This window comes from Podarcis gaigeae (assembly GCF_964106915.1).
Source record: "Podarcis gaigeae genome assembly, chromosome: 3".
Classification (NCBI taxonomy): domain Eukaryota; kingdom Metazoa; phylum Chordata; class Lepidosauria; order Squamata; family Lacertidae; genus Podarcis; species Podarcis gaigeae.
In genome coordinates, this window is record NC_139680.1 from 39,801,749 (window position 1) to 39,826,168 (window position 24,420).

At 41.4% G+C, this 24,420-nt stretch overlaps 1 protein-coding gene across 9 annotated transcripts in view; it reads right to left on the bottom strand.

Moving 5' to 3' along the window:
• Positions 1-17,978, bottom strand: part of PHIP (PHIP subunit of CUL4-Ring ligase complex) — a 63,276-nt gene extending 45,298 nt beyond the window's left edge. For 8 of the 9 annotated variants that reach the window (XM_083729730.1, XM_083729726.1, XM_083729731.1 and 5 more), the window contains exons 1-7: positions 17,219-17,978; positions 17,025-17,083; positions 16,889-16,918; positions 16,626-16,685; positions 2,337-2,487; positions 2,153-2,251; positions 1,289-1,449 (exon numbers count right to left, since the gene is read on the bottom strand). In XM_083729730.1, coding sequence (XP_083585856.1) covers positions 1,289-1,449; positions 2,153-2,251; positions 2,337-2,487; positions 16,626-16,685; positions 16,889-16,918; positions 17,025-17,083; positions 17,219-17,291 — 633 coding nt within the window. In that variant the 5' untranslated portion in view covers positions 17,292-17,978. The remainder of the gene's footprint in view (positions 1-1,288; positions 1,450-2,152; positions 2,252-2,336; positions 2,488-16,625; positions 16,686-16,888; positions 16,919-17,024; positions 17,084-17,218) is intronic. The other variant, XM_083729723.1, reaches the window with a different exon arrangement.
• Between the last annotated feature and the right edge of the window lie 6,442 nt (positions 17,979-24,420).

Sequence of the window (24,420 nt, forward strand, 5' to 3'; positions counted from 1 at the left end):
TATGTGGTTTCCTGCCTTCCAAGCAGCAGGAGGATACCTACTACATCCAACTGAAATGGGAATTATTCTGTGTTATCCTCCAGTCACTTCCAATCAACCTTTAATCTTTCCTATCCAGAACAACACAAGGTACACAGGTGGAGAAAAACACAGAAAGTCCATCATTATCACCTTCACTAACCCCAGGTTGATCCTAGGTGATAAAGAGGAAAGTGAAATAACAAAGCTACGATACTTTGGAGTGGGAAGATGACTCGCCAAATGTTCCTCTCCTAGAGTCAAAAGTCTGAACTGCAACTGCAGTGAGAAAACACACAAACAGAAAAATGATACCATTTTTCACCTAAATTAATTGCTAAAGCCAGAAGCAGAATAATAATAATAATTTTATTACTTATACTCCGTCCATCCGGCTATTTCCTCAGCCACCCTGGGCAGCTTCCAAAAAAAGATTAAAAATACATTAAAACGTCAGACATTAAAAACTTCCCTAAACAAGGCTGCCTTCAGATGTCTTCTAAACGTCAGATAGTTGCTTATTTCTTTGACATCTGATGAGACGGCGTTCCACAGGGCGTTCCACTACCGAGAAGGCCCTCTGCCTGGTTCCCTGTAGCTTTGCTTCCCACAGTGAGGGAACCATCAGAAGGCCCTCAGCGCCCTACCTTTCATCCACTCAGAAAAGGAAGAGGAAGAAAATGCAACCAAGGGCACATGTGACAGAAGAAATAAACATCATAGAAAAGCAAGCAGAAACAGACCATGGAGTCCCCTCCCTCAGTTAAGTTCATTATTAATTTCCTGCCTCCAGCGGGAAGTTCCTGCTTCCAAAATGTCCCTCTGCTTATATCCAGGTAAAATATTGTTTTTCGAAACTATTTCCAAAGAAAGCAGCTCTTCTTGTCAAAAGAAGACTATGAGACTGGCCTGTACCACCACAGAAAGTATTACATGTTGTATTATTTTATTGTTGTTAGCCGCCCTGAGCCCAGCTTCGGCTGGGGAGGGCGGGATATAAATAAAAAAAAATATTTATTGTTATTTATTATACATTCATCCTGAAATAGGACTGCTCAGACCAGCACCTCAGAAGAGGCTCCACAGAACCGCACCACCCCCTTCAAGAGCACCATGAGAGAAATGTAGAAATTTTGTGTTTAACGAGATGAATTAACCTTTTGCCATAACCTACCTGCTTTGCATCATAGTAATGTGTACAGTACATCATCTTTAAAGATATATTTAAACATTTTCATGACTATGCACGTTTTCATGAATTTGCACTTACAGTGAATATCCGTCTGCCTGTTCGGTCAAACGTTACACAATATACCGAAGACAAATGTCCTAGGATTCGCTTGTGCATTTTCATATGTTGATAAACAGCAGTTGGAACAAGTTGTTCAAGCCTGTATTTTCCATTTAGTTTTCTTGAAAAGAGAGTTTCAGCTATTAAAAAAAAAGCATTTTGTATGTCAGTCAGGAAAGAGTCCAGAAAGAGGCAAATACCATTCCTAAAACAATACAAAAATGGTTCCTAAATGGTTCCTTTTTTGATAGTAAAAAGTTGACCACCAGTGGTCCCCCAATTCTTTCACTGTTACTATTCAATAGGAGGACAACAAATATGGGAAGAAAAAGATTATGACTTCCTCTTGGCCATTTTCTATACTAACTTGAAAACATGTCATCTTCTCCAAGCTCCCAAGTACCTTCTTGCACAGAAACTACTAACTACAAGAGAGGGAAGCAATTTGGACTTGCTACCTAGACTGATGGGCAAAAAAAGAAGAGTGTAAAGAGACAGCATGCATGCAGAAATAATCCTGTAGGCGCAGGATTAGATGTTCATTAGATGTACACTATAATCAAATGTCTGGCAGGTTTCAGTCAGTGCTGAAGTCTCCCAGACACTGGGATGTGATGGTTACAAACAAAGGCATCTAATCAGCTATTTTGAATATGTAGATGCCTTCCTAAAGCCTGAAATCGACATCATACCAAGATTTATGAGCACTAGCACTAACATACAGAAGAATTCTAAGTGGTAGAAGTAACACACACCACAGCAACAAATATCCACCAAACCTTACAGACATAAATCCAACTGCTGCACTAGCAGTGTTACACACTTATTTAGTAAGACTCTTACCTATACTAGGTGGACTGCCATAGTTTACTGGTGACTCTGGAGGTCTTCCACAGTGCAATGCAGCAAGAGCAGATCCCTTCCACACCACATGCTTGCAACCTATTTGATTATATAAAATAAAACATAAACATAGAAACATAACAAAATAAGTGTTCAAGTCATTTGGGGGGTGGGGGAACCATACTTTTACTTGTGCGAAGCAAAGACTGTCTTCCAGCTCCTAATAATGTTTGGACTCCTGGAACGCTCTGAGGAATTTCTTGCTCTAGAAGTGGTCCTAGTCGATGGCATATCTGAAGCAGGTGATCAGGTGCCAAGTGTCTGTAGTATTTTACCTGTTAAGAAGAAACCAGGAGTTAAATATCCAATACTCTTCTGTTAATTTAGAAAACTATCGGGGGGTGATGTTTTGAAAAGGGGACAGTATTTGACACCTGAAATGCTTCTATGATTTCTAGTATACACAGCAATGAAAGCAGTATTTAAAGGACTCACATGCACACACAAATAAAATCTAGACTGATTATTTCCCTAACCTCATGTTTAAAATATTTATGAATTTGAAAACAAAATTATTTGAATCACTACAGAAATAGCATTGAATATGCAGTATCATAATGAGTCAATTTGAAAACAAGATGACATATTTTAGTAATAGTATTTAGCATTAACATTAAAGTGTTTTGATAGTTAAAACACTGCACATACATAGGCCTGATTCATTTAATATGCGCAGTGTTTCCCAACCTTGTGCCTCCAGATGTTTTTGGCCTACAACTCCCATCATCCCTGACCACTGGTCTTGCTAGCTAGGGATGATGGGAGTTGTAGGCCAAAAACATCTGGAGGCACAAGGTTGGGAAACACTGTGCTAGAGCACACTGAAGTTCCCTTGAACCTCCCTTACTCTGGCTGCCTCACAGTCTGGTTTGTAATGCTGTCCGAACCCAGGCTTGTGGTCTGTTTCTCTACAAACTAAGAGCAGTTACCAAAGTCAGTTCTACCAAACCAGGGATTGCAGTTTGTTTCTCGTCAAATCTTAAGCCATGGGTTTGTTGCTAACTTATAGATCATGACTTATTAGGGAGAAACAAACCAAGATCCTTGGGTTTGGAAATAATGGAAAGCCAAGGCTTCCTAGATTGTTTACTGCACCAGAGGAGAAGCAAAGCAGGAGTGATCGCACAGTGTGAATTAGCACACTGTTTATTTATAGTATACCACAATAAGCCAGAAACCCTGGCTTACCATTACATGCAAATGCAGCCAAATTTGGATCTGCAAAGACAGAACTGTGTACTCTTTATATCTCAGCAGGGAAGCTTTTCCGTACTGTATTTTCCCTCTCAGTATGGACCCCATCATGCAATTCATGCACTTCTTGTTCAAATACTCAAACAGTATCAATTGTGATGATACTCTTTTTAACAACGGGTTTTCCCAGATGACTAGTTTATTATATATTAAAAGAATATTTTTTCTAATTTGTGTGCACATCTGCATGTCTTTTCTCTCAATAGCACTTAAGTTACAAGGTTATTATATTCAAAATGCAGGAAAATGCAGTACTCCTCCCCAGATAAAAATGTTCATTATTATTTTAATTGCCACATGAAAATGTCATTATCCAAGTTCATCAATCTACAGGAGACAATTTATGACGTAATCAGTAACAAGCAACCCAGCTTTCTCCCTTCTCACTGAAGTAGTTGCACAAAAGATAATCTTTTTTTAAAAAAAGCTGATTTTTGTTTTTAAAGGGTCCTCCCTCCCCCTACCTTGCCTTTGTAGATGGGTGTGGTAGTGTTTTTCTCACTGCACTTTTGTCAACTGCTGCAGAACGATACATCTAACAGACTATTTTTTATAAAAGAAAAAGAAAAAGGTGGCACACCTCCCCCTTTCATACTTATATAGTGCACAGGAGAATATTTTGCTGTACTCACCGAAGTGAATGGATAAAAACCAATTGGGGCATGATTTGAATTAACACAAACTGCTGGATTTAAATGACATCACTAACTTTTTAGTAAGAAATTAAATTAAATTTGCAACAAGCTCTGGCCACACTTTGCATAACAATCAATCAAAACCAAAGTTCTAGAAGTGAAAAATTACTTCTATTTGCTTTTTCTCACTACCAGTTATAGCTTCTATTTGCTTTTCTCACTACCAGTCTAGAGAAAATTTTAAAGGTTTCTCCCTTTTCTTTTAATTCAACTTTTCTATCATATATATATAAATGCCTTTGTGATTGTGAATGAGGCTTGTCAGTCAATATGTAAGCAAAATTTTAGAAGCAAGAAAGTAAGGCCCCGAATAAGGGGGGGGGGAATGTATTTTTAATGTATTCCTCTAGAGCCTTACTTTAGTATTAACAAGCAAGAAAAAGGACACTAGTAACTAATAATATTATAATTATTATATTTATATTCCGCTTTTCACCCAGAGACATAAGCGACCCACACAAATTAAAATACTGATAAAATATGAAACATTAAAAACATATTTAAGATAATCCTCAAAAAGTAAATGCAAATTGAACTAAAACAATACATAAAGAGTAGTTACTGTTCTTAAAATAGCATGTCAGATGTTAGATTTTTCCAGTACCATCTTTTACAATGAAATGTGGAAAACAGTGACCAAAATAAGAGGTTAAAGCATCACCCCTGTAAGGAAGAGCTACAGTGTTTTAGTTTGGGAGGATTAAGAAGTGAGGTGTGACAGTTGCATAAACTTATGCAGTGTAGAAAAAGCTGATAGAGAAATGATTTTGTCCTCTCTCCTAATACTTGATCTCAGGGCCACCCAACAGAACATACTGGTAGTACATTCAGAACAGGCAAAAATAAAAAACTTTTACATAAAACGCATGATGGAACTATGAAATTCACCGCTCCAAGATCATTAGCATGGCTTCAAAAAGGTCTATTATCCCTCCAATAGAAAAACCATACCTACAGCAATGGAGGCAAATTGGAGACACTGAGGGGGGAAATGGGTGAAGATGTAGCATGATTGCAGAAGGTACAAGAGGGAAAGCTCACAAGAACAGAATGAGGACTGAGCACACTCAGTATGCACCAGAAACTATGGAAAGAGTGTCAAATGGGGGGGTGCAAAATGTTGGGGTAACAAAATTGGCCTCTATGAGCCCTTTACAGCTTAGCATTCTGAAGAAAGTCATAGAGAGTCATGGGGAACTCAACAGCAGCACTCTTGTTAGAGGTTGAAGAAACACAAAAACTTGTTTAAAAAACTTGGTCAAGGATCTGATGAACAAGAACTTGAGTAGCCTTCATTACGGTTCCTCGTCAATAGGTGACAGTTTGCTTCAGCTTTCAGAAATGCAATCTCTGAAACCCGGAAGGTGAAAGATGAGTGAAACATTAGGGTTAGGAGCAGCCTTCTCCTGCCTCCCCCCAACCCTGATACTGAGTGCCATAATGCTTCTGAACTTAAAGGATCCACTGAGAAATCCTGGCTAAAAGCTGCTGACCTGCTCTGAAGACCCTCTAGCATATGCAGCAAATACTCCAGGCCCAAAGAGGTCAAGTTAGAGACCTCAAGACCCATGTTGGGGGGGGCGGAGATACAGAGTAGGGAAGAATTATTTCCCCTCCAAAATAAATTTTAAATGTTTCCAGGGGAAATGTGGGGAGAACATTGTGGGTGAGTGTCCTATGAAATATGTTTTTCTTTTAGAATGAGTGAAATGCTTTCAAAGATGGTCCCTTCCACCTTTTCCCTCAAAATGACTGTGACAGACACCTGGCTACAAACTGGGAAACAAGTAACTTACTGCCCTGGCCTGCTGGATGATTTTAAAAAAGGTCAGGAAAAAGGTGGAACAGGAACTATGGGTTCCAGAGCCTGAAAGGAAAAATCTGGAAGTTTGAGTAAGAACTGAGCACCAACCACAGAAACAGACTAAAACTTGGGATATTCGCAGTTCACCATTTTAAATTTCATAAAAAATATATTAAATGGTGCAATTTTACATTCTAAGTTATGATACATTTTATTTTGTTAAAGCAGAGAAGTTTTGTTTTATAAGAAAATACTGCATAAACTTCCACGTCTCCTAAGGTTTCCCCTGCCCCTTTGAAAAACTGCAAAAAACAAAAAACAAACTTCTGCTTAATCAGCAATGAAACAGAGTTCTTCCAGGTCCCAGGTGTAAAGGAGTTCTCTGTAGGGTTGTTGTTCTTCCAGAGCATCCCTCGGGTCCTTGTCAGGCGAGATCCTTAGAGAAGACCACATGAGCTGTTTGTGTGCCCCTCAGTCTCATCCGAAAGACCTGATAGACTATCCTCTTGAGATCTGACATTGTTGGGAAGGAAAGTCTGCTCTTAATCTGAAGGAGAAAGGTCTGAAAAGTCCAGCAAACAGTAGTAACCATGGCGGTCTTGGAAAGAATGCAGTCTATCTTGTCCATCTTATCTTTATGATGGTCCTTGTTATCAGCAAGATAGTATGAAAGGAAATATTCATCCCACCTGAAAAGAAATGCATTCTCCAACAACCTATGGTTGCTCAGCAACAGATTTAGAGGTACTCGTTGTTAGCAGAGGTAGAGATCCCCAGAAGTGGAACAAGTATTGGACCACAGTGCAATCAGCATCCCATCTGACCAAGAAGCCTGCGAGATCATCATCCTCTCCCAGAGATCAACTGCTGTAGGAATGATGCCACTGTGTACGCCCCACTGCTATGCTAAAGTTCAGAGGCAAGAGACCTGATTCCATACTTCTCTAATTACTTATTCTGGGAATGGTTGCTGGCCAAAATGCGTGGAAGACTATGGACATTTCAAGGGCCTCATACCACAAAGAAGAAATGATGAGTTTCCCACAACCTACTCCCCAACCTTGATGAGCATCATGTGATGACCACCGCCAAAGAAATCTGTGGAGCAAACAGGACTCGCAGAGTACCTTGCCAAGAGCACTCACAAGATGGAAAACTGATCCCACAGTCGAATAGCTTTTGCAAAGACATAAAAGGGGCCTCATGATGGCCAAATCATCTCCAGAAAGAAGCACCACAACAGGTGAACAGAAAGGAAGTCTTAGCTGTTGTGTCAGTTCACAAGCTATCAGCCTCTGGATCCAGTTAGCCAGCCAGCTGGATCCATCCTCCTCCTCCACAGATCCATAGACATGGGTGGTAATTTGAGCTGTGCAGAAGGACAATGTGCATGACTGAGCATCATCTGATTAATCTATTCATCATGAATTCTGTCCATGCTCTCAGCCTGAAAGGGCAACTGAGGCAAAGCCTGTTGCTGTGACTGAGGCTATTGCCATGAGAATCAGGCATGATCAATTACCTGAAGGGAACCATGTTCCAACCAGTATGAGAGAAAGGCTGTATCCAATGACACCATCCTGAACTTCTGAGGTTAGACATCCCAAAATACTTCAAATAAAAATTGTAGAGTTAAAAAGTACTTGCTACCAATTCAACTGCTTCCCTGCAGGGAAGAATTTTGATCCTTTCTTTAGCTGTGAAGGTAATCCTGGGTGGAAAAAAATTCTTTGGGGCTGGAGGGAAGAACTCAGTCATGTGCCCCATGAAAATTATAATCAGTACCCATTTGCCAGTGACTAGGGGAACTGAAGGAATCAGGGTAAAAATACTGCACCATTAGAGTGAACTAAATTATAGCAAGTCTGGAGCTGCAACATCAGATGATTACTAATCTATCTGGCAGTAGCTGATCATGGGTTATAAGGTAGCATACTTTTTTGAGGAGAGGTGTTGTTCACCCATAGTGTCAACATGGAACTTTTAAAAGCAGCAGTTGAAAGAATCACAGCATCAGTAGCAAAGCTCAGAGACAGGACATTTTCCATCACCGTCCCCCCCAGAACCTTCATCAGGCCCCCATTATCAGAAAACGCTAGGAGTTGCTGATTGTCCAGCTGCCCATGTGAGAAGATGCTCTATTCTTTTGGGGACTGAAACATCTGGTACTCCCTGGCCCTGATTTATAGGTAACAAACAAGGGAGGGGTCTATTATCCTCTATGGTTTCCATGGAACCCTCAGAGAACAGCAGTTGAAACAGACACAGAAGTGGCAACATCTAAGGCCTAGGAAGAGAATATGTGCCATCACTGTTCTCCTCTTCCTTTTTAAAGATAAGTCAGTCCTTCCTCTTTAAACAATCTTATTAATTTGTTAATATATATCAGTTTTCATCTACTTTCAGATAACTTAGAAGTCTTATTGTCAGGAAGACAGGATACAAATTTGTAACACTGATCAGGTTCCCAAAGAGTGTGACAATTCAAGCATCAAAACATCTAGACCAGGCAAAGGCAATCTTCGGCCATCCAGATGTTTTGGCTTACAACTCCCATGATCCCTAGCTAACAGGACCAGTGGTCAGGAATGATGGGAACTGTAGTCCAAAACATCTAGAGGGCCAAAGGTTGCCTTTGCCTGATCTAGACAAAGCAAGCACCACAAATGCATAGGTCTTTCATGGGTGGAGGTTCAAAAGTATTATTTCCTTGTCAATAAAGGTAAAAATATTTTTTACTATGGGGGAGATGCACACATAATCATAAAAATAAACGTAACTGATATAAATTAGTTTGCATGAGAAAGGTATAACCGCAATTGGAACTATCATCTGGAGGGATGAAATTCATTCTCCTTCTAAGCACTCAATTCATTCTTGAAAATGTGGTACTGTATTACAAGTGTGCAAATAACAACAGCATCTAAATATCCCCATACATCCCCTCAAGCACTTTTGTGCATGCACCAGGATTTCTGCAACTGATGCTTCTGATTATAGCTCCTGGTTCTCCAACATTTGCAAGTAGCTTCTCAGCAAGCATGAACTGGTGGTGGCAGAGGAGCTTCCTGCAGTTATTAGCTCTCACCCAAACTGCTTTTAACAACAAACTTTTGTTGTAATTCCTGAATTTGCAACAATGAATCTAAACCAGTTTAAACTTATTTTAAGTAGTTAAACTAGTTGTTTTTTAAATGTAGTTTTTACTCCCTAGAATTTGTAAATTAAAGTAATGGTAAAGGTAAAGGGACCGCTGACCATTAGGTCCAGTCGTGACCGACTCTGGGGTTGCTGCGCTCATCTCGCTTTATTGGCCAAAGGAGCCAGCGTACAGCTTCTGGGTCATGTGGCCAGCATGACTAAGCCGCTTCTGGCGAACCAGAGCAGCGCCCGGAAATGCAGTTTACCTTCCCGCCGGAGCGGTACCTATTTATCTACTTGCACTTTGATGTGCTTTCAAACAGCTAGGTTGCCAGGAGAAATTAAAGTAATAGCAACAGACAATTAAAGAAACAAGAAAACCATGAGTAAATGAAAACATGGCTCTGGTGTATGCATAGTTTGAAGCAACAAACCATAGTTAAGATTAACAAAAGTTTAGGATTTAGACATAATGACAAGTAGTAAGTAATCAAAAATGGAAGCAAAAGCTTCCTTAGAGCCATGCCAAAGGAGAGGGAGCACACAAGTTTAAAGCTCAGTGTGGCTCATTCCTATGATAACCAAGCACAGCCACTAAAAGCATTAAAACCAAAAAGTGAAAAGATGCTTCCAAACAGATGGAATCAGAAAAAGGTTTAGGGGAAAACAAAAACAAACTCAATATGATTTTAAGGTAAACAGAGACACAAATCTAGAAGTAAAAGTTAAGAAAGACTAAGTATAACACACATAAAATATGATGGTTGTCACTAGCTTTAGATGACAGTATAAGGGATCACACAAATCTGTGGTTAATACCTCTAAAGGGATTATAATTGTGATAAACTGAATCCCCATTTTATAGGCAGCAACTAATAGGAGAGTAGGCTGCAAACCATGCAGCTGGTCACTACTTTAAATAGAATGCAGGACAATAGACTCTGGTCTGGACTGGTCCAGAAATATAACTAGGGTTATAATACTTACTGGAAAGTAGGGACAAAGTGAGGCATCCCAACATGGGCTTAGGAACTTTCGCAGCTATAATAATCAACATGAGAGGAGCTGTAAACAAGACCTGGAAGAACAGGACAACTCAAGAGCTTCTGTATGAGGTATGATGTAGTGTGGGTATGCAAGTAAATGTGCCCAGCAGTGTGATATGCAGAGCTTCACAACAGAAAAGTTGAAAGGGCAGCTTTGGTAAGTGTAAATAAAAGCATTTTTAACATTATTTCATATTCTATTTTCTGGTCTACTCAGATATTCAAGAGGCCACAGTTTTTTTTAAAAAAATCTTTTTTATAAAGATATAAACAATGAACAATTCAATCCATTTAAAAACATAATAGATAGTAGGAAAATAAACCATGCAATAGCACATGCAATTTTCAAAAACTTTCTGCAGCTTGTTATTACCAATATCATCCTCAGTTGCTACCACTGAGAAAGTCCTTAACCTCGAAGCTACCAGCGTCAATCTAAAAGAAGAAAATGTTACCAACTTCCTTATTCCCTCACGCTCTCTTTTTTCTCAACAAGGAAATGCAACTGCTTTAGTACTTCATTGCAAAGGAAGTGCTCCAGTCATTAAATCAGCTTAGGTGTCTTTTTCCATATCTTTTCCTGTTCTGTATATGCTTTCTGAGAAATACTTGACACTCTCACTCAAAATCAAAGTGCAAATAAATTAATCTGGCTCCAATCCAGTATGCAGAATATATACAGCTAGAAAATACTATGCCAGCTACGTCATAACAAGAATGCCAAATGCTATAACTTTTTCTTCCCCTAAGCAATCTTATAGCACAGACAGAAAAGCAACTATCGCGAACTTCTAAACAAATATTTATTTCCCAACACAACTCTACACCTATCATAGTAAGGGTCATATATGAATCATCCTCAATGTTGTGCTAGCACAATTAGCAAGTGCATTTACCACTGCCAAGAGTCTAATTTAATTCTTACTATACTTACAGATGTGTGCCAGAAAATTGTCCACTGATATATTTTTCTGACAGAAAAAATCCATTTCTAAAAAGGCATTGTTTCATAAAATAAATTAATAACATAATGAATGAATACAATGCATGTAAACTGAATGGTTTCTGATGTGTGATTACATTTTTCAGACAGCTTCTTTACATGTTCCAGCCACACATTCTACCAAAACATGGTTGGGGGGAGCAGTATTGAACCTGCCAGAGTGCGCCTAACTTTCACATTTTTAGCAGAAAGTCAAAAAAAGGCTATACAACCAAGAATCTGTACTCACAATAAGGGTCCCCAGTCTACACAAACAGATCCCATCTTTGCCTTCCATTGAATGAATGACCATTTGGCGACCAAGTTAGGGAAGCAATGTTTAGAAGCATTTGGCAGTGTCTAGATTTGCATTCTACACTTGGGACATGTAGCTTTATCAGATAGTTATTTAAATCATTGGCATTCCCAAGATTGAATTTTTTTTCTCTAGTATCGGAGGTGGCAGGCCTCTGAATGCCAGTTGACGGGGAATACAAGTGGCAGAAGTGTTGCTGCAGGCTTCCCACAGGAATCCCGTTGGCTACTATGTGAACAGGGTCCTGGACTAGATGGGTCTTTGAACCAGCAGGGCTTCTTATGTTCTTACACTTACCTATTTTTTCATACAACTAAACATATCCTTCCAGTTTACGGAAGAACAGGAAAACTGCAGAAGTACTCAGAAACCTCAGTGAGCAATAGGAATCCAATACATTAAGTGGCACATTAAAAGCATGCTAGCAAGTAATTCCCAAGTCTAGTAACATTTCACAAAAAAAGTATATCACAGTTCAATTCTGCGCATCCCTTTTTGAGCATCTAACAGGTCTGGATTTCTATTGCATAAACTTTACATAGATCCCTACTCAACTTCAGTTCTTGCAGATTCAATGTATCTTACAATGTATCTTACAATGCTTCTGCTATGGAAATAGAAGCCATGTTTTATCAAGAGGTAACACATATTTATGAAGCACCACAACTAAAAACAAATGCCAGCACACATTGCCACGATAAGTCAACGCTGCACAGTCACATCTGAATTGCAGCTGGAGGATGGGGAACACACATATCACTACTCTGCTCCACACTCTGCAACATTATGGAAAAATTGATCGTGAATACTGAATGCAAGCAACAAGAAATACACAACAGGATCACTGAGTGGAAGACAAACAGGTGATGAGAAATGGACACAGTGTTATCTTCTCCACTTTGCAGACATGAACAGCTACTAAAAACTCCAATTTTGCAACTGCAACAATGCAATTCTGCACCACAAACCATGCACACAACTTAAGGCATATGAAGATCTCACAGCAGTTCATAAAAAACAAACTGCAACCATAAAAATAAAACAGTGAGTAAAAAAAAGTTCCATAGACAAACCACCACAAGCCCCTGGGAGGCTTCAGAAAAAGAAGGAAGGACAGCATAAATTACCATGAGAGGACCAAGTACTCCACCCCATAGATACAACCAACCCAAAAGGCATCTCTACTATCCCTTGTACAAACAGCATCAAATAACCTAAGTTTGGACTTTCAAAAAGGACTGCGGAAAGCGCAGATGGAGAAGCGAAACTACTAATAGCCATCACCTTGAGAATGTGAACATACATTAACACTTGAGAAGGAGGGGATACTTGGTTAAAGGCACCCAGAACACATGTTTTATACTTAAAACACACATCTAATATGTTCAAAATGCAACACAGAAGTGCAGCGATCAGTAACCCAGTGACTGAATTGAGTAGACGGAAGACTCTAAAAAAAATGGCTAAGCAGTCCCCAATAGCCACTTCTGGTATTACTGACCATATGCTCAATAAAACATGCAGTGTTGTTCATTCAGCAACCAAGAATTAACAGCAGGGGTCCACTATGCCATGAAGGCAGCAACTTTAGAAAACTAATGAAGAGACCTGGTCTGGATAGAGACATTGGATTCTTATTTCATTATACATGATAAAGCTATTTTTGGCCATCTCATCCCTTGCTTTTTCCTGTAAGACCAACAGGTTTACCACACCTATCAGCCAATCACCCATTCCCACCACCCTTCTGAGTAATGCCCCTCCCCACCCTCTCACTATATATAAAGGTCTGGTGACTTCTGTTTCATTGTATCTGAAGACGTGCACATGCACACGAAAGCTTATACCAAGAACAAACTTAGTTGGTCTCTAAGGTGCTACTGGACAATTTTTTTATTTTTTAATATATATTTCTACTGCATCAGACCAACACGGCTACCTACCTGAATCTAGAACCTTTAGAAAATGATAGCCATGTACAATAAATTAACCAAAAGAGTACACAAGTGGACAACAGTGGAAAGATGAGGAAGAAAGGGACTAATGGTGTAAGGAGTCAATAGTACTGTGTTGGATCACTTGTTAAATCCAAACATACTGACCAGCATAGCTCCCTCCAGTGTCTTCAAGATTTGTCTCCAGACACACACGAACCTGAGGCCTTAAGCTACATGCTTTAGCTTTACCCACAGAGCTATGGTTTGAAGGTGGACAACATCACCCAAAACCTTAGGGGTCCAGGAATAAGCTTAGGGTGAGAGGACAAGGAAGTGGCACATCACAATTCAGGTCTAATGAAGATTAAATAAGCATTACTGTGAATGGTGTCTGATGCTGCTTAGGAAGTCTCCAAATGAGTAACAGGATTCCAATCCCAATGACTACTGAATTTATTCATTTGAGTTGACAACACTTACTTGTCAGGCTGCCTGCTACAGTTAAGAATAACTCTTGTGAGAGAAGGAAGGGGTTTTATTTTTTTAATTTTAAGGTCTGATTATTTATCTTTCTTCAAGCAGTTAATATGACAGAAATTAGTGTGTAGTATATACAAACAGACAGGCTAGCAAGAATTCATGTGATTAGTAATGTGTGTATCAGATTTATAAGGAAAGGCTAACTTCATCCTTGCTTCTGTATCACTCAATTTAAAATAAATATAAGATCATTCTATTAAAAAAAAAAATCAATGCAATGTCTATCAGGAGCCCACTCCTATGATTCCTCACCTCACCTCTTCTTTCAGTGTCAAGTCAAAGCACTTTAGGAATTTGTTAAAAGTGAACTTTACAAACATGACCTCAAATCATGTTGTGCTGTTATAAAAGTCTGCTGTTGTACTGGTAACCAGGAGCCTAGAGACATTTCTGACTTCATATCTTGGGGGGGGGGGGGGCAGGAGCCAACAATTCAAAAAATATCCAGGACTTCACACTTGTTTATTTTTTTAAAAAAATAAAGTGATTATACATAAACTTTACTTTCCAAAGACACTGCTGCCTTCCATGTGCCTTTGTGCCTCATTCAAGTATTAACAACACTGGAAAACATAAGCACTCGTGAGCTATCTCTCCAGGGATATCACTCACATGCTGCAATGGATGTATAAAGAAGAACATTCCAACTGTAGTAGTTTAACAGTCATTTATCGTTCACTAAACATTTCCAGCTTATTGATCTAAACTACTAGCATATTAAAAATATTCAGGACCATGCCAAAACTCACATTGCATGAGAAACTGTTAGAATGTCAAAAATACTTTAAAAGCTTCTGTGAGCCAATAGTACCCACTCAGAAAAGAGGCAGACCACTGCAACTCTGCATAATTCACTGCTTTGGCCTTATGCCCTTGTAATAAAGACTTCACTGGGCACTGGAAATTTTGGGTGTGATTATCATTCAGTCACTCCTGCTGAGAAACAAAGCAGAACTACCTGCCCTTGGATGTTGCAGCTAGCTGTGCCTGTCCTGTATGAGTCACTGTTCTGGCCCTGTTTGCTTTCAGTCAGGGAGGCATGGCCACATCACTCACTCAAATAAACACACAAGATGAACAGTTCTTTAAGTGGATAATTCTTATTCCAATATACTATGAAAGTATGGTTTGGGGAGTGTACAAATGATGGCACAATTTGAATTTTAGCTCATAAAAAGTGTGTCCTAACTATTAGAAGTTTGAGAAATGTTGATTTAGACACAACTAGTAAAACCACTGAAGGCTAAATGATCAAATTTCTCACAGATTTCTCTCTCACACATTTTACAAGCAGCTATGTGAAGGAGTGAAATTGCTAGAAAAGATGTTCAGCTCTTCTCACCTCTGTATTGTTTTCCTGATCTACAACTCTTCACCCACCTGCTCCTTGGCCTGAAAAGGGTGGGCAGTAAAATATATCCTGCAGGCATCTTAAATGCTACTTTGAAGGTAAAGGTAAAGGTAAAGGTACCCCTGCCCGTACGGGCCAGTCTTGACAGACTCTGGGGTTGTGCGCCCATCTCACTTAAGAGGCCAGGGGCCAGCACTGTCCGGAGACACTTCCGGGTCACGTGGCCAGCGTGACAAAGCTGCATCTGGCGAGCCAGAGCCGCACACGGAAACGCCGTTTACCTTCCCGCTGGTAAGCGGTCCCTATTTATCTACTTGCACCCGGAGGTGCTTTCGAACTGCTAGGTTGGCAGGCGCTGGGACCGAGCAGCGGGAGCGCACCCCGCCGCAGGGATTCGAACCGCCGACCTTTCAATCGGCAAGTCCTAGGCGCTGAGGCTTTAACCCACAGCGCCACCTGCGTCCCTACTTTGAACTTCCTCCCAAAAAAACCCCCAGATCTGAGTGCCTCTTCTAGTTTAGCCTGACTTGTTTTAAAGCAAGCACTCCTTCAATCAAGAGTAGAAAACAAAGCCCACCTAAAACTGACAAGCAGAATGACATGAAGGACAGAAAAAAACAAATTCTGCAACCAAAGTGATATATGAACGCACAATAATTGTTCAATAAAACAGCACACTAGTCCACAAAGTTGCCACTGCCTAACAGGTCTCTATTTAAAACTAACGTTCTGCTCTGAAATTCCACATTACCAGAACTCGGACACAAACAGCAGGTTACTGTATGCATATACTGACTGAGACTACAACCACAAAGCAGCTTTTATTAGTTATGTTCCAAGCAAAAGATAAAAGCTTAAGGAAGTTGTGGGGCTTCCCTGAATAAAGCCTGCTTACAGTTGCTCAATATCTGCTCAGCCCCATTGTGTATGTGAAGCGAGACTGCATGGAATAGAGCGCCCCCATCTCCTACAGGCCTGCCTGTCTCTCGCAAGCAGTTCCTGCTCGCTCCTCCCCTCCCTGTTCTCTCGCTTTCCCCGCACAACATCCATGACGTACCTTTATTTCTAGCATAGTGACTCTAGGGCTCTCGCATTAGTAGGATTATTATTATTTACCCTAACTCGGGGACCCCAGATTTCTGACTTCGGAGGCACCATCTGCTTTCCTATAAACAACACACACCGCCACGTCCAGGAAGCAAAAACCGGGAGCTTAAAAACTGGCCCCTATTTTTTCTTAAGTTGCTTTTAAAAAAAAATTGCGGGAAATTCAATTTTTAAAGGGCTGCTCACAAACTTTCCCTAGTACATCACATCGCAACCACGCCGACCGGCCGCTTCTCTTACTAGGCTCTCGTAGCTCCTGGGATGCTCCTTCCCCGTCCAGTCCGTGCGCTTAGGCAGCAACTGGGGGGAGAAAAAAAGACACACACACCCGGTCACCGAGGGCTACTAGCCGCCCCCCCACCCCACCCCCCTCCCGACGCCCCAGCAGCGCCCGCCCGCCCGGGATGGCGGAGGAAAGGGGAGGGGAGGAGGCGAGGCCGTTGCAGCCGCCGGCGCTGAGGCGGATGGAGAGCGCCGGGCTGGAAGGCGCTCGCAGCGCTTACCTCCTTCTCGGCGACTTCTCGGATCAGGACCTGCGGGAGCAACAAAAGAGGAGCGGAAGGAGGGCCGTCAGAAGCCGGAGGCGGCGGCGGCGGCAGCCCACCCCGCAGGCCCAGACCCCGGCGCCAGCGCGCTTACCTGAGCCGCTTCCTCGCAGGGTCCGTTCTCCAGAAAGCGGGCGATGAGGAAATAGAGCTCTGCAGGGGGGGTGGGAAGAAGGGCGAAAACGGGGGGGTTGAGAAAGGCGAACACGCGCCGTGAGAGGGGGGGGGGAGAGAAACACGGCCTTGGAGGAGGAGGAGGAGGCGGCGGCAGCCCGGCCCCTCACTTACCCGCTCGCAGCTCCGCCGTGTGCCTGCCGCTGTTGTTGCTCCCGCCGCCTCCGCCGCCGCCGTCCCCGGACATGGCGAGCGAGAGGAGCCCGGCTGGCTGAGGCCGAGCTCCCCCGGCGGCGGGGCCCTGCGAGCCGAAGAAGACGACGGCGCTCGCCCGGGAGCTGTCACTGTTTGTTCGGCGGCAACAGCCGCAGCAGCGAGGCGCTCGGCTCCACCATTCAAGCCCCGGGCGGCAGTCGCAGCGGCGGCAGCAGCAGGAGGAGGAGGAGGAGGAAACAACAACTCGCAGCAAAACCCGCCGCCAACCCAAGCGCTGCTGCTGCTGCTGCTGCCGCTCTCGTCAGCCAGCCAGCCAGCCAGCCAGCTTCGGGCGCAAGCGAGCGAGAGAGCGGGCGGAGTAGAGAACGCGATCCCTCCGCCGAGACAAAGAGTCCCGGCCCCCCTCCCCTCAGGGCGGGCGCGCGCACACACACAAACACGCACACGCCCCCCCTCCTTCAACCCCCTTCACTCCCTTTCCTTCAGGTCGCCTTCCCCGGGCTTGGGTGGTGGTGGTATTGCCATCCCCGCCCTAGAGAGCCCTGCCTCTCTTTTCCCCCCTCCTCCTTCCCCTCCCCACACAAAACAACGCGCTCGAGCTGAAGCTCGCTCCGGACTAGTGGGGGGAAAGCCGAGCGAAGATGTCGGAGCGAGCTGGCAGAGGCGGGGTGTGGATGGGTGGGCGGGCAGCTTCGGCTGAAAGGCGCTTTCTCTGTAGAGAAGGGTTGGGAGGCCTCGGCGGCGGAGGGATACGGCGCGCGCGGAGGCGGGAGGAGCGATGGAAGGCGGGGGGGGGGGAGGGTTGTGCGCGAGAGGCCCTTTGGCGGCGGTGGCGCTGGAAGTTGCTCAGTTTCAATGTAGCCGAACTAGGAACCGAATGAGGCAAAAAAAAATGCCCCCAGGGACCGCAGGCCCCACTGGGCGAGGCGGGCGTGAGAGGCTCCTCTCGGCCCTCGCCGTGCCAGGGCCTGCTGGGGGAGGGGGGTGAGCAGGTCGGGCCCGTCCTCTCCAGGCTTTCTCTCTTCTTCCACATGCCTCCTTGTCGCCTTTAAATGCTACAGATTCCCATCTGCTTGTAAGTTGCAATGTCATGCGTGGTTTTGGTTTGTTTTCTTTCTCTTTCCTAAGTGTTACTCATTAGGGGTGGGCGAGCGTGTGTATATATGTATGTGTGTGTAAGGAAGAAATAAAAATGTATATATATTTTTCATACGCCTTGTCTCTACAGCTTTTCCTTTGTTATTGACTCTCTCCCTCTGGCTTAAAGAGGAGCATGAAATGACTTCCTGGTGTTATTAAAAGGTGCAATGTCAACATTTGCGTTTGCCCTGGTTTATTACTTAGATAGTGGGAGACGGCGGGTTAAGACAGCAATATTATGAAAGCAGACAAGTGAAAAGGATGAAAATGGATGCAACCTATGGCTGGACTTAAGGTAATTTACAGCTGGATCGATAACATACAGAAGGGTTATCACATGATTAATGGTTACATTTACATATTGTGTTTCATGCTGTATTTAGGTAATGAACAGGGCTCACCTGCCTAAAGTGTTTATTTCCATCTTAGGGAAGTGTCTTTAGAGGCATGATGTGTTACAGTTTGAATTTTATCAGAGTAAACTGGTCAGCATTTGTTATGTAATATATCAGTGTTTTGGGATTGAAAGTTGGGCATAGGGCAATTTTTGTATTTCAAAAAAGAAAGAAAAAGCGGCCATTTAAGCAATTAGTGCAAATCAGTTAAAAACTGCTCATCAAATACAGTAAAGCTACAGTGATATGTTCTAGAGATGCTCGAACTATGCTAACCTAAAATGATTTCCTCTCTCCAAAGTTGCAGCTTTGAACTAAAATAAGGTATGTAGTTTTCAAGTAAATAATTATATAATATGTTGTATTAATGATTTTTTAAGTGTCAAGTTATTAAGGCCCCAGCTCACAAAAGAGGCTGCATATATGCTTATTTCAGCACAAAACTGGAACTGTAGTAAGACTGTAATCCTACACCAACTTACCCTGAAATAAGCCCTATTAAACTCGGTGGGTCTTCCTTCTGAGTAAACTTGCAAGAGCAATTGCTACAGTAGTCTTTTGCATCCTATCACAAAAAGGAAACCATATATCTGGAAAATGTTATTTCTGGAATTATTGATATCTAGAAGGTACACATGTCATCCTGAGATGAGTAACAAATTAATACAGGATTAATATTAAGTTAGAACTGAAGTGATTTTGTATTACAAGCTTTTCTGTTTTAGCATCTTCACCATTTCATTTTCCTACTATTTTTGTGGCCCCCATTTGAACCTGATACTTTTATTTTAGAATTGTATGGTTTTAATTTAATCAATCTTTTAATAAAGTACTATATTTTTCAGTTACTCTGGAGCCTTATATTTAAGATGTAGAATGTGAATAAAGACCTTAATAGGCAGTGCTAATAAGATTTGCAAGTTTATCCTGCTCTTTTTATGGTTGCTTATATGTGTACAAATATAGCTAAGGTATTTATATAAATTATGATCTATTGATATTAGGATCAGTATTTCAATGTTACTTACTCTGAAAGAAATTAGTTTTTAATTAGAAGAAAGATGATTGTGACTATAAAGGCTTTCCTTTTTTGTATTATATATCCCACAGTAATTCTGTTGATTGAATTCACATGCAAAAACACTGACATTTCTATAATCACCAGTATAGCACACTAAAAATACAAGCAGAAGGTGCAGTTCTATCATTTTAAAATTATTTCTCTGCAATAAGATCATTGGATTTTGTTTTGCATGCAAGTTGTTTTTTTTCTTCTACAGAAGTCTTAGAATTATTTTGGTATTGTACATTTAGAATAGAGGATGTTGAGGTTTGTTCGTTCTTTTAATTGTAACAGCTTATTATCAGTCATATCTCAGCAGTGCATTGTGCTAAGTCCCAGTAATGTTATTGTTTTCTTTGCTAGAAAAATGTATTCCTGAAGTCTCTCACACGGTCTCCAGTAGTATATTTTGAAATTCCTGCATTTGTGTCGAGTTGCATTATCCTTAAAGAGAAATATTTTAGTTCCACTTTCATTGAGATGTAATAGGTTCTTTGTGCTTCTGTTATAATGAGATTTGTCCTACACAAGTAAGATTCCCCTTTTCAGAATAAAATAGCTATTTAAAATATGTAACGATGTAGTCTAACTAGTGACGTTATGGTTTTAATTTTACAAAATCATGTTATAATTACGTGGTAGTAACATGGTTTTAATTTAACTTTCTGAAAATGAATGTTTGGCATGTCTTTCATTACTGTAGGATTGCTGAGTTTCAGGAAACTTACAAAGATTTGTTTTCCCCATGGTAGATGCAACACCATTTTTACAGAGAAATTGAAAAACCTTTAGTAGCAGTTTATGAAACTCTTTCCTTCTTTAGAAAAATATTTGACAATAAAAATATTTGCTGTAACTAAAACAAATGTAGATAACACTGACCGTAGTATTTCTGGAATATTAGAAATAGATATTATTAACTGCATATCATTGTATGTACATTTCTTTCAGTAAGACAGGAAATTGTGAGAAACATCAAGGGCATTGCCCCAAAGGAAAATGTTTTTATTAAGGCTGAGAAACACTTTGGGGGATGGATCCAAAGAAACATGAGTGGAACAACTATGCTTATTATTGTTTCATGAACTGTTTGAAAACTTCATGGAACAAAGTACCTGGAGGTACACCACAGTATGCAAATGAAGTATGGTCCATACTGTAGTGTATAAGTGTTGCATCTAGGCATATGATCAATTATAGGGAGATAGGGGGGCCCCATGTTGTTTAAGAGGTGTTCCCCACTGCAAAGCAAGCTCTAAGAGCTAGGGTGCAAATATTTCTACATTGCAATATTCACTCTGCAATGCAGAACTCTTTGCACCCCAGCCATTAAGGTTTGCTTTGCAATGGGGAGCTTCTCACACCTTATCCATTAGGGCTTGATTTCCAAATGTGTGATTTAAACTTATAAGCATTTCTGGAAGATTTGGAGCTAGATGCAAAGGTGCCCTTCCACATCTGCAAGGGCCTTTATTCTACTAGAGGCTCTTGCAAATGTAAAGGGGGGAAATGTGATTTTCACCTACTTCTCCCTCCTTCTGCAGTCAACCTGAGCCACCTTCCATGCTTTTTGAAAGGTTTCACAATCCTCTGGAGCAGAGGTTTAAGGAATCCTTAAGAATCAAATTCCCCCTTCCATTCATAGAAGTCAAGAGCGACGCTCATGCTATCTCTAATGCCAACCAATGGAAACCAGAGAGATATAGCAAACTGTCTTTCACAAGTGGCTGTGCAATGATTTGCACTAACTGTGTTGCACTTTCTGTCACATAATGCTAAGTCAGAAATAGCCCTTCCGTGAGCAGAAAATGCTTTCTGCTTGTGGAACAACACATTTGGATCTAAACATACTGTTACAATCAAATAGCAGGAAATATTTTCTTTTTGAAAGGAAATAGCAATGTTTCTACATATTTATCACAACTAACATACTAGTAGAACACAGTATGAGTAAAAGACCTCTAATGAATATGGATTGATAATTCAAGTTATACAGTACCATTTTCAGACCCACGTATAGTGCATTATCAATATATTTGCATAAATGTTTTTGCTGGCACACACCCTGTTGAGGAAAGTGGTGAAATGAGGAATGTTGTGAAAAGTTGTTTAAAATGACTACACAAATACATTTCTGCAAAAACCCAGAGCAATACATCTCTTGCCTTGCCTGTTTTGTACTTTTCAACTTGCAGTTTTAGTAATGAGGAACAAGTACAATGGGCAAGTTGCCAGGGCTAATACACTGAGAATATGTGAGGGTAGATTCTTGAATTTGTTTGTTGCACAATCAAAGGCCTGAAACATAGTCAGGGAATTAAAGTTATCCTAAATTGTCACATTCTATAGTGGGAACTAGTGCTGAAAATATATGTGAGGGGTGATGTCTGTAGTTGAGATGTCTTGCAAACATTTTTTTTTTCAATGAACTTCATAGCCTTTAATCAACAGCTCAGAACCAGTGCCCTGATACAAAGGTGGTGTGGGGAGGGGGAGTCCCCCAAATTGGCTGTTTGGTGGACAGGAGGACTGCATTAAGCACCCTCTGTCTCTTTCTAAACAGCTGATCAGCTAAATGTTACATTTTTGAAGTGTTACCTTACCCTTGTGCAGTCCCTAAACTGTAGGATGTGAGAGGATAACTGAGTAGTGTTAATTTTTATACACACAAATGAATCTGCTACGAATCTGTAGAGAGTGAGGAAACAGTTCTTGGAAGATGGGTTCCACATGGATTGAGGGGTTACTAAGTCAGGGCACTTGTAATATGTTGCTTCTTTCAAGACATTGGTCAGATGAGCGACTTGCCCTGTAGAACAGTTTTAACAATAATATGTGGTGGTATGGAGTGGAATTGCATGATATTTCATTCTCCTTTTACAAATGTCATCAGTTGCTACAATCTAAAATCAATAATAAGCCCATGGGGAGAAGTTACATAGAAGTGTATGCCTACTGTATACTACACAGTTATTCAAGTCTAAGCCTCCTTACGTTAGATATTTCATTTTAAGATACATCACTAGCATCATCTTAAACTACCATTTGCTGGCAGCGTTCAAGCTATTTCTTAAGTTGATGAACCATGGTTTATGAAGCCAGGAATGAGAATTTGGATCAAATGTTCTTCCATTCACACAACAGCTTTATTCTTGGCTTCCTGTAAGCCCAAGTTCCCATTATATCTGAACAGGATGGTTCTGGTTTACTGTCAGTTAACAAGCCAAGATAATGAGCCAGGATTTGAGGGGTGAGGCAGAGAAGGAGCACTTGTTCCCAGAATCATAAACCTTGGTCATCCAAAACCTTGCTGTTGTGTATCTTTCCAACATATGCCATTCCTTTTTAAATTCTGTAAATAACCATTTATCTAGTCTCCTATGGTTATTAAGAATCCTCTGGGTATCAGATGGGGAGCTTTCTAGAGAAAGGATTAAACAGTGTTAAGGTGTATATGGTGTGCATGGAATGTTGCAAGTTCAATCCCTAACCTTTCCAGTTAAAGGCTCTCAGGTAACAACAATCGAAAAGACCCATCCACTGTCACATTAGGTTGCCTAGAGCTAGCGAGACCTATAACCTGGCTTCAGAATATATCGAGAGTCCTTTGGTATCAGAGCAAAACCACCTTGTCCAGCACCCTGTTCTCACTGTAACCAACCAGATAACTAGGGAAAGCCCATAAGCAGGAGGACATGACTGCAACAGCACTCTTCCCTCTTGTGTTCCCAGCAACTTGGATTCAGAGACATACTTCCTCTGACACTGGGGGTAGTACATAGCCATCATGACTAGTAGCCTTTGATAGTCTTATGCATGAATTTTAAAGCCCTCCAAGTTGTGGCCACCACTACATGTTGTGAAAGAAATTTCTGTATTTTTAATTGCATGCTTTGTGAGGAAATGCCTCCTTTTGCACATTCATCTTCATTTGATGAGCCCTAGTTCTAGTAGGGACGCAGGTGGCGCTGTGGGTTAAACCACTGAGACTAGGACTTGCCGATCAGAAGGTTGGCGGTTCTAATCCCTGCGACAGAGTGAGCTCCTGTTGCTCGATCCCTGCTTCTGCCAACCTACCAGTTTGAAAGCAATTCAAAGTGCAAGTAGCTAAATACCGGTAGGTACCGCTCCGGTGGGAAGGTAAACGGCATTTCCGTGTGCTGCTCTGGTTCGCCAGAAGCGGCTTAGTCATGCTGGCCACATGACCTGGAAGCTGTACGCCGGCTCCCTCGACCAGTAAAGCGAGATGAGCGCCGCAACCCCAGAGTCAGCCACGACTGGACCTAATGGTCAGGGGTCCCTTTACCTTTACCTAGTTCTAGTATTAGGAGAAGAAGAAAACATTCACATTCTACTTTCTGCCAATGTGTATAATTTTATATGCCTGTATTTTACTTGCCTTTTTCAGATTTAAAAGCCCCAAAGACTTTGTATAAGGCAGCATCATATATATTCATAAAAGCTTGATAAGGCTGCAAACTACTACCAACTGAGTTTAGGCACACAAGATTAGTAAAGTTTTCTGTGGACATAATGCAAGCCTTTCCTGATGCGAAAGTACT